Source organism: Mytilus galloprovincialis, chromosome 6 (assembly GCF_965363235.1).
Source record: "Mytilus galloprovincialis chromosome 6, xbMytGall1.hap1.1, whole genome shotgun sequence".
Taxonomy (NCBI): domain Eukaryota; kingdom Metazoa; phylum Mollusca; class Bivalvia; order Mytilida; family Mytilidae; genus Mytilus; species Mytilus galloprovincialis.
This window is the reverse complement of record NC_134843.1, coordinates 12018021-12034099: the sequence shown is the minus strand read 5'-3', so window position 1 is coordinate 12034099 and position 16079 is coordinate 12018021. Positions and strand designations below refer to the sequence as shown.

General features: G+C 31.8%; 1 protein-coding gene across 2 annotated transcripts in view; it reads right to left on the bottom strand.

Annotated features, from left to right (window-relative positions):
- Positions 1-16079, bottom strand: part of LOC143078947 (protein virilizer homolog) — a 50213-nt gene that overhangs the window by 30305 nt on the left and 3829 nt on the right. For both annotated transcript variants that reach the window (XM_076254024.1, XM_076254025.1), the window contains exons 3-21: positions 15186-15272; positions 14916-14964; positions 13716-13857; positions 12391-13377; positions 11947-12038; positions 11732-11791; positions 11194-11295; positions 10418-10551; positions 10074-10153; positions 8218-8378; positions 7594-7800; positions 6943-7031; positions 5626-5740; positions 5069-5347; positions 4309-4423; positions 3507-3656; positions 2907-3050; positions 1476-1679; positions 931-1016 (exon numbers count right to left, since the gene is read on the bottom strand). In XM_076254024.1, the coding sequence (XP_076110139.1) occupies positions 931-1016; positions 1476-1679; positions 2907-3050; positions 3507-3656; positions 4309-4423; positions 5069-5347; positions 5626-5740; positions 6943-7031; positions 7594-7800; positions 8218-8378; positions 10074-10153; positions 10418-10551; positions 11194-11295; positions 11732-11791; positions 11947-12038; positions 12391-13377; positions 13716-13857; positions 14916-14964; positions 15186-15272 (3283 nt within the window). The remainder of the gene's footprint in view (positions 1-930; positions 1017-1475; positions 1680-2906; positions 3051-3506; positions 3657-4308; positions 4424-5068; positions 5348-5625; positions 5741-6942; positions 7032-7593; positions 7801-8217; positions 8379-10073; positions 10154-10417; positions 10552-11193; positions 11296-11731; positions 11792-11946; positions 12039-12390; positions 13378-13715; positions 13858-14915; positions 14965-15185; positions 15273-16079) is intronic.

Sequence of the window (16079 nt, the reverse complement as noted above, 5' to 3'; positions counted from 1 at the left end):
TAAATGTAGATTTAAGGTTGATATATTGTTCACTTTCTTAAACAAATAAATGTAGATTTAAAGTTGATGGTCATTTGAAAAACAACTGTATCATTCAAATGACATTTCTATGATGCCATTTAAATTGGTATATAAGCTTAGTTAATAGATATATAGCCTTGAGAATTGAAAGGTCAATTTATCCCATTCAACAATAGTTGATCAATTTGGCCGCATGCCATTAATCTTGTTCAAAATTTTAGTTTCTCTATTGTTATTGTGATATTGTTAAAGTACTAAAGAACCCTATAGTCTTACCAATACTTAAACTTGAAAATTTTATGCCATTTATACTATTTACTGTAAATTCAAAAATTATTGCGATGTTTTTATTATTGTGAAATTGCAACAGGGTTGTAATTGCAATAATTAAAACTCACATTTTGAAATTTTTCATATGAATCAAACAGAATTTTTCTGAAAATCTCAAAAATTCAAATCGCATTTTAGTTTGAAATGACAAGATCATATAATATCTGAATTCACAGTATTCAATATCTATGAAAATTGAATAATTTTGGTTTTCTTTTCCTAACTTAACATAACATCGCAGTTATTTTGTGTAACAAGAAAATACTATCTGCATGGTTAGATCTGTAATAGAAATATTTTTGACATGTTTTTGATTACACTCTCCACACCAAAATCTCATATTCAGTTGCAAAGGTTTCAAATGAGAGCTGAAATTCTTCCCATCTTAAAGTTTCATCGTAACAAATTGACACAAGGCCTGTGTTGAAAAATTTGCTTTGAGTACAGACAAGCAAGTGCAGTTGGAAAAGTTTTAAGGCCAATTAAGTAAAATGCATTTTGCGTTTGGAAAGATAGAAATAGCTATTTTCTTTTCAGTCTTGTAAGATTGTGTCACATAATAAAATATTGGAATCTTACCTGTAGTATTGTTATGAAGATAGGGAAAGCATCCTCTCCATAAACATCAAGTAAAGCATATTTATATTTTATTTCTTCTGGTACATCTGAAAGCATTTACAATAAATTCACTATGCATATAAAAAATCTTGAAGAATGAAATAAGCTACATTAAATATATTAATTATATAATGTACATTGACAGAAAAGGCACTTTTGTAATGAAGGGTTAACATTAGATAAAACTCTCAAATTTCCTGGTTTGTTGTAAATAAAATGAAAATGTAATATTTATCTATAAATGTTTAACATTAAAAAATCCCTTCATACAAAGACTACATGTAAAACCATTGATAACATTTTCTGTCTATCGATTTGATATACATATCTTTTTGTTTTTTATTTATTTAATTTTTGTGTGTGTGTGTGTGTGTTAGTGTGTGTATGTGGTGTTTTTAATTTCATTTCAGTCATTATTTTTCAGTCAATCATTAAGGCTTATTTTTCACCCCACATGAAATAGAACATTTACAAGTGGGCGTGGTATTTTCTGTACCCAAACTTACCCTCAGGGTACTCTGTTTCTTTAGGTATGGTCATATGTCTCAGTATTCTACATGTAGTTATGAGTGGGCGTGGTATTTTCTGCATGCCTTCGACCACCTGTTTCAGTTGTTGTACAGCAGACGACACACCATCATAGTTGTAAGATGTAATGTATTTGATTGGTGCCAACCATTCCTGGAGTTCTAAAAGTTTACTACTGTAATCTACAAAGACAAAGTCAACAAATATTAACAGGCTTTCTGTAAACTTTGTTCACATATAAAGTTGACTGGAAAAAAAGAAATAAAACAAACATCCCCTCAAAAAAGACAACCTATGTAAAAACAAGAATGTGTCCAAAGTACACAGATGCCCAATTCTCACTATCATTTTCCATATTCAATGGACCGTGAAATTGGGTAAAAAATCTAACATGGCATTAAAATTAGAAAGATCATACCAAAGGGAACATGTGTACTAAGTTTCAAGTTGATTTGACTTCAATTTCATCAAAAACTACCTTGACCAAAAACCTTAACCTGAAGCAGGACAGACGGACAGACAAACGAACGGACAGACACACAGACCAGAAAACATAATGCCCCTCTACTATTGTAGGTGGGGCATAAAAACATGAGACAAATGCAGATTATTGGTAAATAGTGTTGATGGCTAAATTAGATTTAGCATATTGCTGTTATTGTTTTTTTTATTTTAGTTTCTGCTTAATCTAGCTTGGTTTGAATATAAAAAAAGAAGATGTAGTATGAGTGCCAATTAGACAACTCTACACAAGAAACCAAAATGACACAGAAATGAACAAATATTGGTCACCGTACGGCCTTTAATAATGAGCAAAGCCCATACCACATACTAATGTATTCATTAAATAATTTAACCCAATCACATGTTGTGACTATACCAGGTCATGCTATCTGGATCAAGTGTTGTCAGCTGTTGTTTGTCTTTTGTTTGTATGTATATTTTTTGGGGTATGTGTAGTTTGTTGTACATTGCAATAATTTAGTTTATTCCTATTCTTCTTTCATTTTTACTAAATTTCATGGTTACGTTATATTCACTTTCTTCTCTCTATCCAAAACCAATACTAATGCTACTTTCGTAAACTTAATTGAAAAAGTTAATCTAACTCAGAACTTCTATAATGATTTCATTAATTAAAGAACTGTGAAATGCAATATTACTATCAATCCTAACATAACCCTTAATTTTGTAAAATAGTCTATCTCACAAAAACTAGTCCATAGTACATGGCTGCCCCACTCACACTATCATTTTTTATGTTCAGTGGACTTGAAATTGGGGTCAAAACTCAAGACTCAGATGGACGAAGAAAAGAAGGGAGGAACAAACAAATGGATGCACAGACTGAACAACATAATGCCTATAAATGGGGTATAGAAACACTGATGTATAGTTTGTTACAGTACCTGCTTCACAAATCTGTACAAGTCTGTTACTAAACTTCTCCAGTAAACCAACATCACACGAGTTTCTGATCACCAACAGGAGTAACTGTAAACTGTAACTGGCACACACACTCTTCTTTAACTTAGCATCTCTCTCTTCACTTCCTAAAAAAAACAGAAACATATGATCATAAAGTTTTTGTAAACTACGTACCAGTACAAAAATATTACCTAGTGTAAACATATTTCCACTTGTTTCGTAACCCGTTTAATTCTTGCACAGCCTTAGCATTTTTTTGAGGATACAAATTTTCTTTTGTTTGAAATAATGAGTGAAAAGAATGTATACATTGCTGTGCTATGCATATCCCCATTCCACATTTTAAGTAATTGAAAAATATGAGGTAAGTGTCTGACAGATCAGAAAAGCCTTAACACATTGGAACTCATTACTGCAAACTCTATGACCATATAAGATTTCATTTTGCTAAGCAGTACAGGAGAAATGTGTAGAGAAAGTTTTTTAAGAGAGATTTCTCCATTTTAACCAATATCACATTTACATTGAGCTAACATTTGAACAAGCCCATATTTTTTTTTCATAACCTTTTCTAATCTCACCCGTAAGTTCAATGAATGGTAATAAAGATTTAATATTATAATCAGCACTAAACACTCTGACAAGGGCATCTCTTCCAACAGCTGTTACTGTCATGGTATATAAGTTATGTAGTGTGGCCAAAGCTCCACTGTCATCAAGCTCAGTATCCTCTGTAATGCAAAAAGTAGAAAAATTTAGTTTGAGCTTCTGCTAACTTTTTTATACTCTGCTTTAGAGTAAAACAAAATACAGATACCTAACAATGTAAAAATTAACCACAGAAAGTATATAAGCACAAAGTTAACCTTACTAAAACTTGTTATCAATTATTAAGAAGCTCTGATTAGAATATGCAGGTAAAAAAGGACAAAGACAGAGGTAAACAGAAAAAAAGTTCTAGTGAGATCAAAGGTACATTTCAAAGCAAATGAAGTTATGTAGTGTGACTAGAGTATAACTGCCATCCTATTTAACATTCTCTAAAAATTAACAGTTTCTGAGTTTTGGAATTTATCTGCAGCTTCACTACCACAAATATAAACTTGGTTTCTTGTATAGTTTAAAAAAGCAATAAAAAAACATTTAACCACAAAAACTGTCAGTATGTCTGTATAATGACCGGCCTATCTTTATATTCAGACAGACCTTTTTGTTTCTATTAAATCAAGTGACCATTGTTTACCTGAAAAATTGTTCTGAGATTGTTCAATGTTTTAACATTGATAGCAGTGACTAAAATGTATAAAACTGTTCCATTCGGGGTGCATATGTAAAGCTATCAATTTTCTATAGAACTGAAACAAAATGCAGGATGTAAAATACCTTTGTTATGGAACTCATTGAGTTGATCTATGTATTGAAGTGTCTGTAGATGATGTATCACCTCTACTCCAAATATCTGTAGTGGGTTGTCATCAGAATCATCCCTGCCATAATCCTACAATCACCAATATAGATACAATTAACACAGAACTTAAACCAACCTTCATTTAACTTACAAAAACTCAAAAACAGTAGGACTTTACTCACATAAACCTACTTTTATACCTAGACCTAGAACCTAAACTGAACTGTTATCGTGAAGTATATTTTCATGAAATGTCAAACTTTATAAAAATATGTTATTTTGATATATAATGTTTGTTTAAGGTCTTCGTATAAATTGTGGAAACACTGTATAAGATCTATGAAACCTCTTACTCTTTAATTTTAGTTGATATTGTTGATGTTGGATAGCTGTCTTATTTACAATTTCTTTTTCCTTTTTTAAATTACATTGATAACAGGTTTTAACAAAACCCTCTTTGAGCTCCACTTTTTATTCTGTCATATCAATAGGCCAAATAAAATAATATGTGTGTTTCTTATTACATCTTTGAAAAAAATAAGGTAGGTAGGTATGGATTTTTTTATTTTACATTTTTTTTTAACATTGAGTCTAATTGGAAGAGAAACAGTGTTTATTGAAAAATGACCAAAAATACTTTAAAGAAGGCTATTTCTAGGCTTAAAATAAAGGATAGGAAGGGAAATAGGAAACACACATATTTTTTTTATTTGGCCTTAGTTCACATGTACTTACTGGCCCATGAATCAGGAATTTAACAATACTGTTAGTGACCTCTGTCTGAGAGCTGAGATACAACAGTCCATGATGGGTGTGTAGAAATAACTGCAACAGATTTATAATGGAGGACAAAATTATAGGATGGTTCCCTGTAACAGGTGAAGAAATAAGAACCAGTAGACTCTGTAGCAGGTGACATTTGTTAGCATAGTGATACAGATTAGGATATGGATCACTAATTGGTTCAGCTACTTCAAACATGGTTTTCCCTGGCAATCCTCTCTTTGGCTGGGACTGAAACAAAACAAAAGCACTATTTTAAAATCTAATGTGGACACTGATGTTTTAATTTTATCTTTTATCATGCAAAAACTTTGATATATTTGTAATGAGAATCTTTCCCCAACCTTAAAAAAAGAAAAAGTCATGTGAAATGATAGTTTTGAAGTTGTAGCCTATTGATATTTTTTTCAATTGTAAAGTAATTGTGTTGCCAACTAACAAGTCTCTAATTCCAAATGTGGTGAAATAGAATATAATTTAAATGTTTGTCTGTTAACACTCATACTTACAATTAAATGTGGTGCTATAGAGAAGACTTTAGTTATGTCAGCCACTGTTTTGATCATCTCTTGACAGTCCTCATTATTTATGTTGTCATCTTTGCTGATATCAATGCTTATAACCCTAATACATAAAGAAACAAAAAAAGGAAATTTTTAAAAGTTATAAAGTTTACAATACAACTGTTTTACCGATTGTTTAGTAGATATTGGCCAAGTGCTGTTCCACTTATATTAACTGTAAGGGGAACACAATTTCTGAAAGAACCACCAATACATTTCACATTTAGATATACTCTCATTGGTTAAATTACAAGAACAGTCAGTGAGGCACTTTTTTGATTCTAAGGTTCTTTTTGAGGGCATGCCAAAATAAATTTCAATGCACAAGTTCAATGTTTTTTGAGAGAAAAAAAACCAACAACATCAGGTATTCTTCAGTTAAGAAAAAAATAAATGATTTGCTGGTTTTTCCAAATTATGCAAACAAGCATAAAGAAAATTTGTATTTCATTCAACGTTTAAATTTGTGGTTCAACTTTAACAGTGAAATTCATGAAAATTTGGTATCCTGTAATAATGAATCCACATTAAATGTGTGATAAATATTGATTTCTCTAATTTTTAACATTTTCAAAGTTCCTGACCGGTGTGAAAAAAATATTTCTGCTCACAAGTGAAAAATCTCTTCTCGGCAAATGATTGGTTGAAATTTAATTATGACATTAAATTGTCTTGTTTTCTTCTGAATTTTCTTATTGTGACATCATGAACAAGAATTTGTCCATAGTACACGGATGCCCCACTCACACTATCATTTTCTGTGTTTAGTGGACAGTGAAATTGGGGTAAAAACTCTAATTTGGTATTTAAATTAGAAAGATCATATCACAGGGAACATGTATACTAAGTTTCAAGTTGATTGGACTTCAACTTCATCAAAAACTACCTTGACCAAAAACTTCAACCTGAAATTTGCACTATCATTTTCTATGTTCAGTGAACCGTGAAATTGGGGTCAAAACATTAATTTGGCATTAAAATTAGAAAGATAATATCATAAGGCACATGTGTACTGAGTTTCAAGTTGATTGGACTTCAACTTCATCAAAAACTACCTTAACCAAAAACTTTAACCTGAAGCAGGACGAACGGACGGAAGGACCTTGTAATACTTGTGTATTACAATATTTCTCCACTTTCAACAGTTAAATTTTAATTATTTAAAAAGCTTGGCAAGCCTCGCGCTTTAAATATTAAAATTTAACTGTCTCCAGTGGAGAAATATCGTAATACACTTGTTGCAGTTGTGGAATCTCTATTTACCTTTCAGTGAATGCTGATAATCTGCTCATAATTTCATAATAATGGACTTTCTTAATGATTGCAGTTAAGGCTACCATTACTCTGACAACCTGTAAATTAGATGAAGGATTATTATATATTTACTGCTATAATTATAGCTTTCAGTGAAAAACATTTCATAAAAATATTTTTGAACTTTGGGTTGACAGTACAAGTTGCTATATTAACAATTAGACAACAAACATCTAGAAGGAAATGTCAGTGTAATAAACAAATCAGCTTCTCTATACAAATTCAAAGAAGACATGCAGCTCTTCAAACAAAATAAGTTAACTTGGTGCAATCAGGGGTGTAAATTATAAAATATAACTAAAACTGAGTGAGTGTTTGTATATGTTCATATCAAAATCAAATAAAATGTTCTTAGATTCAGAAATAACTTATATGTAGTGAGCTTACATCAATAGATATAAACAATTCACCAAAGTTTTATGCAAATTGGCATTTTTGAGTTAATGTCTGACATGTTGACGACGGACGGACTGATGGACAGACAATCAACAGTATACCATAATACGTCCAGTAAACAGGGGTATAAAAAGTGTTAGGGAAAACTCTATTCATTACAATATCAATGGTCTTATATTTTGTGACCATTACAAGAGTATATACCTGTTTTGTCTGCATTACATTGAGGATTCTTTGATAGCAAGTTTCTTGACCTGTGTTGTCTTGGAGACTATGTTTCCCTAGTAACCAGTCCATACCACAAGACAGCCTTGTTGATTGGTCTAGAGCTTGAACAATTTGCAATTTTACAGAAAATGATGTATACTGATCTGTGAAAATGTCTAACAGCTTATGTTGTACATCTCTGGACTGAAAACAATGATAAAGACATGTATTAATGTATTCAATTTCATGTAAACTGGTAATATTGATTGCTCTATAATTCTTTTTTTTAAATCTTGGTATAGAATCATAGGGATTAAACATATTTTCCCAACAAGATAGTTTAAAAAAGAAACTGGGCTGCTAACTCCCAATCTTTACATAAAATCTCCTTCAACATCCTACTTTCACTATTGGCCTCCTACATGGAGTAATAAAACCTGACTTTTTCATTCAACATCAGCATCAAATTGACAGAAAATTCAATATTATCCTTCTTTGAGATAACAATTATACTGAATAGTCAATATGCATTTTTATGACAAGTAAAGCATGTATTGTTAATACCAACATCTGTAATAAAGTCATGTTTATAGTATTAAATAATGATATAAAGAAACAAACCAGAACATTTGTAGCTACAGCTTCATCACAACTACAGAGACTGGCAGCCACTCGGATCCCCATCTTTAAATGACGCACTTTATAAGCTGCATCAGGCTGGCTGATAACCTGCTCTAGGTTCAAACCCTCTAATGTCCATTCTGTCAGTGTATCTAAGATATCTTAAATAGAAAACAATAAGTTTCATACAATTGGTTGAGACAAACTGAAGTTATAGAACAGAAACCAACTTTGGGACGTACAGACGTCGGGACAATTGTACATATGTACAGACAGACAAGGGTTAAACTTAATGCCACCTCTGCTACGGCGGGGGCATAAACATATTTATTACAAAAAGACCAATTGAACTGTTTCATCCAAAATTTTTCATTCGTTATCAAATATGGCTGTACATGTACACTATCAGGAGAAAATGGAAAATTTTAAAATAAAACAAACTAATATTTTTAATAAACTGTTATCACAGATATATGTCTCGCCTTTTTGTAATTTTGATTATGCAAATGTTGAAATCAAAATAACAATACTTTAACATCTTACACAAGTTATGAAAATATTCAAAGTCATTGAACCATGACCGAGTTACATGGCTAAACAATCTCCATGTAAATGAGATGTGCCAATGCTTATACAACTGCATACCAAATACCATCATGATCATTTACTAATTATAAGTCATTCCCAAATCTAAATACAAACATTAACTAGTAAACTATAGAAAAGTTTCAAAGTCAATAAGAAGGGGTGGGGCTATATAATCTCCATGGAAACCATTCTTGCAAATGCCAATAAAAGTGCATACCAAATATCATTGCCTTTACATTAGCAGTTCATCTTAAACTGATCTAATCACAAACTTATACATGTAAACTAAGATAAGTTTGAAAGTCATTAGACTGTGACTAAGGGGTGAGTCAAAGTATTCCCCATGGAAATAAGATGTGCCAATGCTTATACAACTGAATACTAATTAACATTGGCCTACCACTAATGGTTCCCCTTGAATTGACCTAATCACAAACTAATACATGATAACTCAGAAAAAATTTCAAAGTCAATAGACCATGACTAAGGGGGCGGAGCCAAATTATCTCCATGGAAATGAGGTTTGCTGATGCTCACACAACTTCATACCAAATATCATTGAACTACCACTTGTGGTTCCTCATAAACTGACCTAATCACAAACTAATACATGTAAATAAGCAAAAGTTTTGAAGTCAATAGACCATGACTGAGGGGGCAGCGCCAAATAATCTCCATGGAAATGAGATGTGCCAATGCTTATACAACTGCATACCAAATATGATTGACCTACAACTTGTGGTTCACCATAAACTAGACCTAATCACAAACTAATACATTGTTGACGTCGTGGTCACCGCCGCCAACGCCGGAAACAGCATACCTATGTCTCGCTTTTTAACTTCGTCAAGCGAGACAAAAATGAATCAGCAGAATTTAGAAGTAACCTATAGGTCACAATAGACAATCTTCTACCAAAACTTAAGAAGCTTCCTTGCAAAAGATAAAATCACCTGTAAAAAATCAATGATCTAAAAAAAAATTACCCCATAGATAAGATAAAATTTCAAGCCTTAACATTTTATATTGATATTATATTTTATTGTACATACAGAGATAAAACTGCAATAGATTGAGAAGCTGTATAGTTTTCAGTAAAATAAAAACCAAGGGAAGGAAAATAATGGCAGAAACAACAGCTGTAAGAGGCAATTTCAGAAATTCTTTTAAATTTCCAGTGTACTGAGTTTTGCTTTACATCATCCATAGTAGAGATTAAGAAATCCCTTCTGCGGGTCCCATGTATGTTTTTATGTAACAACTCTTACCTTTTCTGTTATCCTTGTATAAAAGATAAAACAGTCCTTTGGGTAACAGACCAGGGACACTCTCCATTGATTCAATCCATCTGCAAAATTATTGTCATTGATTTAAAATTTTGTTTTACAAAATAATGAGAATGTAGAATATATATCCTGTCCCGACAAGCATAGATTTTTTGACTCACAAGAAATAGAAAAGACAAATTAAAGCTGGTTTCTTTGATCTCAAAGCTATAAGGATGTTCTGTAGAAGTATTTTGCGCTTAAAAAAGAACTTTAACATGTTATTGGTCATCCTGATTTTCTGTAAATACTCTATAAAATATAAACGAGTTACTAGAATATCTTACTTAGCATGGTGATCAGCATCTGTAAACTGCTCAATAAAAGTCAGTAATGTAACTGCTTCTTCAGGTTTTTCTCTGTGTTTTATCAAAACTTGTTTCTCCTGTTCAAATTTTGTTTGAGAAATGTCAGGAAATGTCTGTAAAAGTAAAACAATAAATTTCTTTATCTAAATAACCAAACTAATTAGCTAAAACTCCAGAATCTATGTTACTCTGTTTTCCTTTTTGATCATTATAATTAGGTCTAGAAATGCTATCAAAATAATTTACCTTTCAGTCAACAATAAACCAGTTTTTAGAGATAAAAAACTAATTGAGATTTCATTGTCTGTGAAAGCATAAAAAACTTTTCCATAAACCTGGGAAAAAACTAAACAGAATAGTTTGTTTGCAGATTTCACTTAAATTTTTAATTAATGTTTACCAATTTCAAGTTACACAAGAAGTTTCACATGTTATCTTGCTGGGAATCCCTCCATTTATAATTCAATGTGTTGTCAAACATGGGAAAAGTGTGGAAAAAGTATTTGTTATATGAATAAACAAGCAAAGTGATATCGCTCCAACAGGTAAAATATATTCTCTTCTCTAAACAGTGGGGATGTGAACAACTTGGTACAAGACTAAACCATAAACAAAAATAAATATCACAAATTTCCTTCCTTGTCAAATGAATCACATTTTTTACCTATCTTACCTTTTTTCAAAGAAGAAAAACTCAGAAAAAGTTATTTGAACTAATCCATTAAAGCATCCAGGAAGGATATTTATAGACTTACAGTAAGTGGTGTCACTTCAGCTCTAAAGGGATTATAATTCCCAATATCGTATGTCCAAGAATCATCTGTTAATTCATCTGTAATCTCATACATATCTATACCCTGTAATAACATGGACAATACTATATCTAAGGTTAACTTTTGCATATCAAATAGTGTAAACAAATTCTACTTTCACTTTTATTTTTGGGAAATTCCCTACTCTAAAAATAGAATTAATATTTTTTGAAAATACCTTTCATGTTTAGATTATATTTCATTTTTCAAAACACAATTTTTGTTTGTGTTTTAAGATAAACATATCTTAAAAGATTTTAAAAAATTATTTTAAGAATATGATAATTGATGATATTTTACAACAATACACATTAGAAAAAAAAAATTAAAACTGTTTATTTTTATATAGGATAACTAGCTAGTGAACTTTCTCCATTACAGTAATGTATTAAAAATTTAATAGGTTTGACTAGATGTGACAGTAAATAAAAACATGTGTTAGTGTTGCAGACTGTTACTAAAGAAACAAATGGTCACTTACAGCAAGCTCTGATGGTTCCATCATGTCTTCATCTGATGAGATATTTTCATAATTATCATCCTGAAAAAAAACACCACACTTTTAAACAACATTAAACTTTGTGTATATTTATAACCAGTTATTCACAATCAGATTTTTATTTTTATTATATAATTCACCATCAGATGAATATTTCAATAACCAGTTATTAACCATCGGATAAGTATATTAAATACCTGTAATTCTCCATCAGACGTCTCAAACATTCCTCCCTGGTCAGGGGTCAGTGGTTCTAAATATTCCTGTTCCCCATCATCCATAATGTCTCCTAAAATGGTAATATTTATACCTAAATTACTCCTAAAATGATATTTATTCCTAAATAACTCCTAAAATGGTTATACATATTTAAAAATTACTCCAAAAATGGTAGTACATATTCCTAAATTACTCCTTAAACAGTACAGCTGACTTATTTAAACCCTGAAACCAAATTTTAGACATCCTTGTTTTGTAGTTCAACAGAAAAATGTGCCAAAAATTTTCAACTTGGCTATCATGTGAAGTTGTAAAACAGTAAACCCCCACTTTTTTAAAGCGGGTATAAATATGAGAATGTACCATTACATAGTAAATATATTTTTGTCTGGCACAATAACACTATCTAAAATAATACAGACCAGGATTATGTTCCTCTTCTGGTGGCATTATGGGAAATTCTCTCATAGGTGGAGGCTGTATGATACCTATAGGTACTGGAGCATCTCTAAGCTGATGGATAACTGTTGGTACCTGAACTACATGAACTGGTGGTTCCTCAAATGATTCTGACCTTGACCTCTGTGGTGATGGTGAAGGTGACCTTGGATGAGCTGGCTCTGGTGACCTAACAGGTGTCATGTTTGGTGTATTTGACCTCTGCCTCCTTGGTGATCTTCTAGGTGACCTTGATGGTGACCTTCTCGGTGATCTTGTACGTCGTGGAGACATAGATCGTCTAGGAGTTCTTGATCTAGCAGGGGATCTTGAGTATGATCTAGATCTTGACCTTGAACGGGACCTTGATACTGATTTTCTTGCAGGACTTCTATTCCAATCTCTCTCACTATAATCCCTGGATTTTTCATTTTCTCTCTTCCTAAATCTTTCCCATGCTTCTTTTTTTCTTCTTTCTTTTTCCCTTTCTCTGCTGTTATCTCTTACATCTCGATCATGTGAGTTTTCACGGGAACGTTCATATTCGTCTTTCTTTCTATAATCATAAGAATCCCTAGACCTATCATCATATCTATCAAATTCTCTGTCTCGTCTATCATCTTTAAAGTCTCTTTGAGAACCACTGCCTTCACCATGACCCATTAACTTTGGACTTTGTATGAACTCCTGTAATATATCTCTATGCTGTGGTGGATGGCGATCATCTGGTCCCCTGTATCCTTCTCCTGCAGTCTGCCCTGCAGGTGATATCATCTGTCTCTGTGAACCAGGACCAGTTTGAGGGGGAGGATGTGACATCTGAACCATGGCCTGCTGCTTTTTCTGTAAATTGACTTGTTCTTGTATATAGTCCAGTGGATGCTGTGCAGGTGGAGGTTTGGCACCTGGACGAGTTGTCTCCCATTCTTGTAGTGGTATTTCTCCAGACACTGCACTTCTTGGTTCAACAGCTATTAAAAGGAAAGGAAAATAAATACATTTAGAAGGAGGAAGGATGTATTTTACTATGTAAGAGCTGACTATGGATTTTTTTTAATAATTTAGAAAAAAAATGCTTTTTATCTTTTCTTACACATATAATTGTCAAAAGCTATCATCTTCTATTTGCTTTTTCAGCCATCAATTTTCTCCAGGGATTTAAAACAGGTAATTGTTGACTTTTCATTAGTATTCATTGACGTTAAGCCGTTCCAGTGCCTTACAAGGAAATAACCTGCTTCTCATTACAATTTTAGACAAAATTCTTGATTCACAAAATAGGTTTATGGATATATTCTGACACGCTTACTTTGAGGTTTAGCCCTGGGCTGTGGTGGCGGAGGAGGGGGTGGGGATGAATGATGATCCTGTTTTACAATGGTCAGTTCTCCGTAGATAGCTACAGTAATAGTATTGTACCATCCCTTTAAAATCAGTCCATCAGTTGGTACCTGCAATACATAATTATTAACATTATTTACTACAATAAACATTTTATAAATATTCTGGAAAAGACATTTTTTTTATTGTACTAGCTGCATAAAGAGATCATGGTTTGTCCTTCTATCTCCTCCTACAGTATTGAAGATACAGCTTTAATATTTTGTAGGATGTTCAAACACATAATGGAGGTGTGCATGGCCACAGAATTTTGATTTTTTTTTAATTTTCTGCCCAGTGTATATATTTCAAAATTTTCTTTCAAGCTAAAAATATAAATGTACATGTTCATAGTTCTTTAAAAAGAAAAGATACTTTTATAGAATTGTCAATAAACAAGAGGCTCTCAAGAGCCTGAATCGCTCACCTTGATTTTTTGGCATTTATCTTTCGTTTTAGAGTTTAAGTGTCCAATTTCATCGTAGTTTTTTTTTCTTCTTCAAAAATTGTGTTTTTAACGGGTCAATTTATTTGATCATATAAACTTATTTGTAGATCTTACTTTGCTGAACATATTTGCTGTTAACAGCTTATCTTTATCATGAATACTATTTAAAATAATAACCAAAAACTGCAAAAACTTCCTTAAAATCACCAATTTAGTGGCAGCAACCCAACAATGTGTTATTAGATTCATCTGAAAATTAGAGGGCTGATAGAACTTTACCTTATAAATACTTTCACCCCTGTCAGATTTGCTCTAACTGCTTTGGTTTTTGAAATATAAGCAAAAAACAGCATTTTGCCCCTATGTTCTATTTTTAGCCATGGCGGCCATGTTTTTTGACGAAACAGAAAATAAAAAACACATTTTATTCAAGACACCCAAAGGATCATTCAGTTTAAGTTTGGTTGGAATAGGTTCAGTACTTTCAGAGAAGAAGATGTTTGAAATAGTTAACACCAGACAGACGACAATGACGACAGACTACGACGGACGCCAAGGGATGGCTAAAGCTCACAGTTCCTGCGGAACGGTGAGCTTAAAAGATGAAGTGTATATAATTCAAGCATATCCTTATGTAAGACCACGGCAGATATATATACATGTAACCTGTATTGTACTAACCTCACTGTCAGTCTTTAGCTGGATATTCACATTTTCTTTGTAATCCAGCCTGATTATGTAAAAAATAAAGAACAAAATCTAGCATTTATCATCACTGTTTAAAACCAACAATGTCAAATATTAGATAATACATTATTTTAAAAATTTTAAACAATATAAATTAATAAAATTTCAAAACAGATTTAAAGTTATACATGTAATTGTAAAAATGCTATAGATATGGTCATGTAAAGTAATGTTTTTAAATAGTTAGAGAATTAGCTAACTTACACTCCAAGACTCTCAAAGGTAGCTGCATTAGGTTTACTGAGGTTGTTGACAAATAGTTCTAACTTGAATATAGATGGGTTAGTAGCCCTGAAATAAAATAAAAAACAAAACTTAAGAATACTGTGGATTCAATTGTTTTTTTGGATATCAATTTTCATGGCTTAAGGAAAAACTGTTTCATCATTGATATCATATTTCATGGTTTTAACAAGCTCTTCTTACCAAGACTAAACAAAATTTGCAATTAGTCAAACATTTAAATCCCAGGTTCACCTATACCACTAAGTCATTGATTTTTTTATTCAACAATTAATAATCAATCCAAAGTAGAGAAGAATCACTTTAAGAACAGTATTTCAAGGAGTTTCAAAATGAAAAATAAAACCTTCCTAGATCTACATGTACATACATATGTATTGTATATATAGATGTACATAACTTAATAATTTCATGTCAAAATTTTTTTTTGTATGTGTTTAACGCCATTTTTAGCAGCATTGGCAATATCATGATGGTGACTGATTCTTATTGGTAGAGGAAGCTTGTGAACCTGGAGAGAACCATACAACTATATATGTCAATCATTTGTTTAATATGAACAGGGTAGTTTTGAATGGAATTTGAATCACCATGTTAAAAGTGGACAGGCTAGTGATTACTGTAAATGAACTAAATTTTGTACTATGATCACTCTGAGGACCAACTGTCACAATTGAAATAGTAAGGAAAACTTTCTGCTGATAGTTACAATGTAGGTACATGTATTTTCATTGCCATGTTATCATTTTCATTTTTTTTTTGCCTAGTCATGATAGTAGTATAAACCCTTCAAATATTTGAAAATTCTTGTTTCAATAACCAATCCCAAGGAATATATATAGATTTAACACAGTG